The following is a 938-nucleotide window of genomic DNA, read 5'->3' as shown; positions in this document are numbered from 1 at the left end:
TTTTTTTTTCAAATAAAAGGTCCTCAAGAGAGTGTTTTCTGTAACGTATTCTGTTTCCCAAGCTCAATGGCCAAACAGATTTTTAAGATATTGTGATACAACTTTTGTAGGGAACCAGCCTTGGAGTCAAACTATTTGATCTATCTTTAACTCTAGTAAATTTTATCAACAAAATACTAACTTATAAACATGAGGCTCTATCAGCCATGTATTCTGCTCTGTGAGTTCACATTTCTGGTTCCTCAGTGGTTTTGTTTGTTTGTTTGTTTGTTTTAATTCCTCAGACCCTTATGCTATAAATCTCCGCTCCACAGCCAAGCAGCCTCAGACCAATGTCACTTGATCTGAGAATAATTAGTTTCCAGCCCAATTATTTCCTTTATTACAAGTACAGGACTGACTGGACTATTGCTCTGCTTTACTTGCATTTCTGTTTCTTTGCCCACTAGCATATGGATGAAGAATAAGAAGAAAGTGTGCGTGAACTCTGAGATCAACTGGTTCCGAAAACTGATGAAACAGTTACGCAAGTAAGTCACAATGTGGAAGGACCTTCAGATTCCGTGTACTGAGGGTTTTGCTTTCTTCGGCCAGTCAAAATAGGGATCATTAAAATGTAGGGGCAGTTACTGAGACATGTACTTCAACCTCTTTGCTATTACTTACCAGATAGAATGGGGTGAGGCATTCCACCAGTTTGTAAATCTCACCGGAAGGCAACATGCACGACATTTCTTATTTGGTTTCTCTGGGGAAAAGTCACTGTTTCTGGTAGATATTTCTCTAAACAGGACTTTTGTTTGTGTTTCGTAGAGATCATCGTCTTTTGAGTTCACCAACTCCAGTGCTTAAGAGAACTACTTGATGTCCACAGCATCCCCATTAAGAAGACTTGCATCTCCACCTTGCCCTTGGTCTGGATTTAAATTCTGTGGTTG

The 938-nt window shown here is 39.3% G+C and overlaps 1 protein-coding gene across 1 annotated transcript in view; it reads left to right on the top strand.

Annotated features, from left to right (window-relative positions):
• Positions 1-534, top strand: part of CXCL13 (C-X-C motif chemokine ligand 13) — a 5,674-nt gene extending 5,140 nt beyond the window's left edge. The window contains exon 3 of the mRNA XM_030888619.1: positions 450-534. Within this exon, the coding sequence (XP_030744479.1) occupies positions 450-534 (85 nt within the window). The remainder of the gene's footprint in view (positions 1-449) is intronic.
• The last annotated feature ends 404 nt before the right edge of the window (positions 535-938 follow it).

The sequence above is a fragment of the Echinops telfairi genome, unplaced genomic scaffold, assembly GCF_000313985.2.
Source record: "Echinops telfairi isolate 266 unplaced genomic scaffold, ASM31398v2 ScPeMD7_7468;HRSCAF=8506_0, whole genome shotgun sequence".
NCBI classification, from domain to species: Eukaryota; Metazoa; Chordata; class Mammalia; order Afrosoricida; family Tenrecidae; genus Echinops; species Echinops telfairi.
The sequence above is the reverse complement of the archived record's forward strand: the minus strand, read 5'-3'. Positions and strand labels throughout refer to the sequence as shown.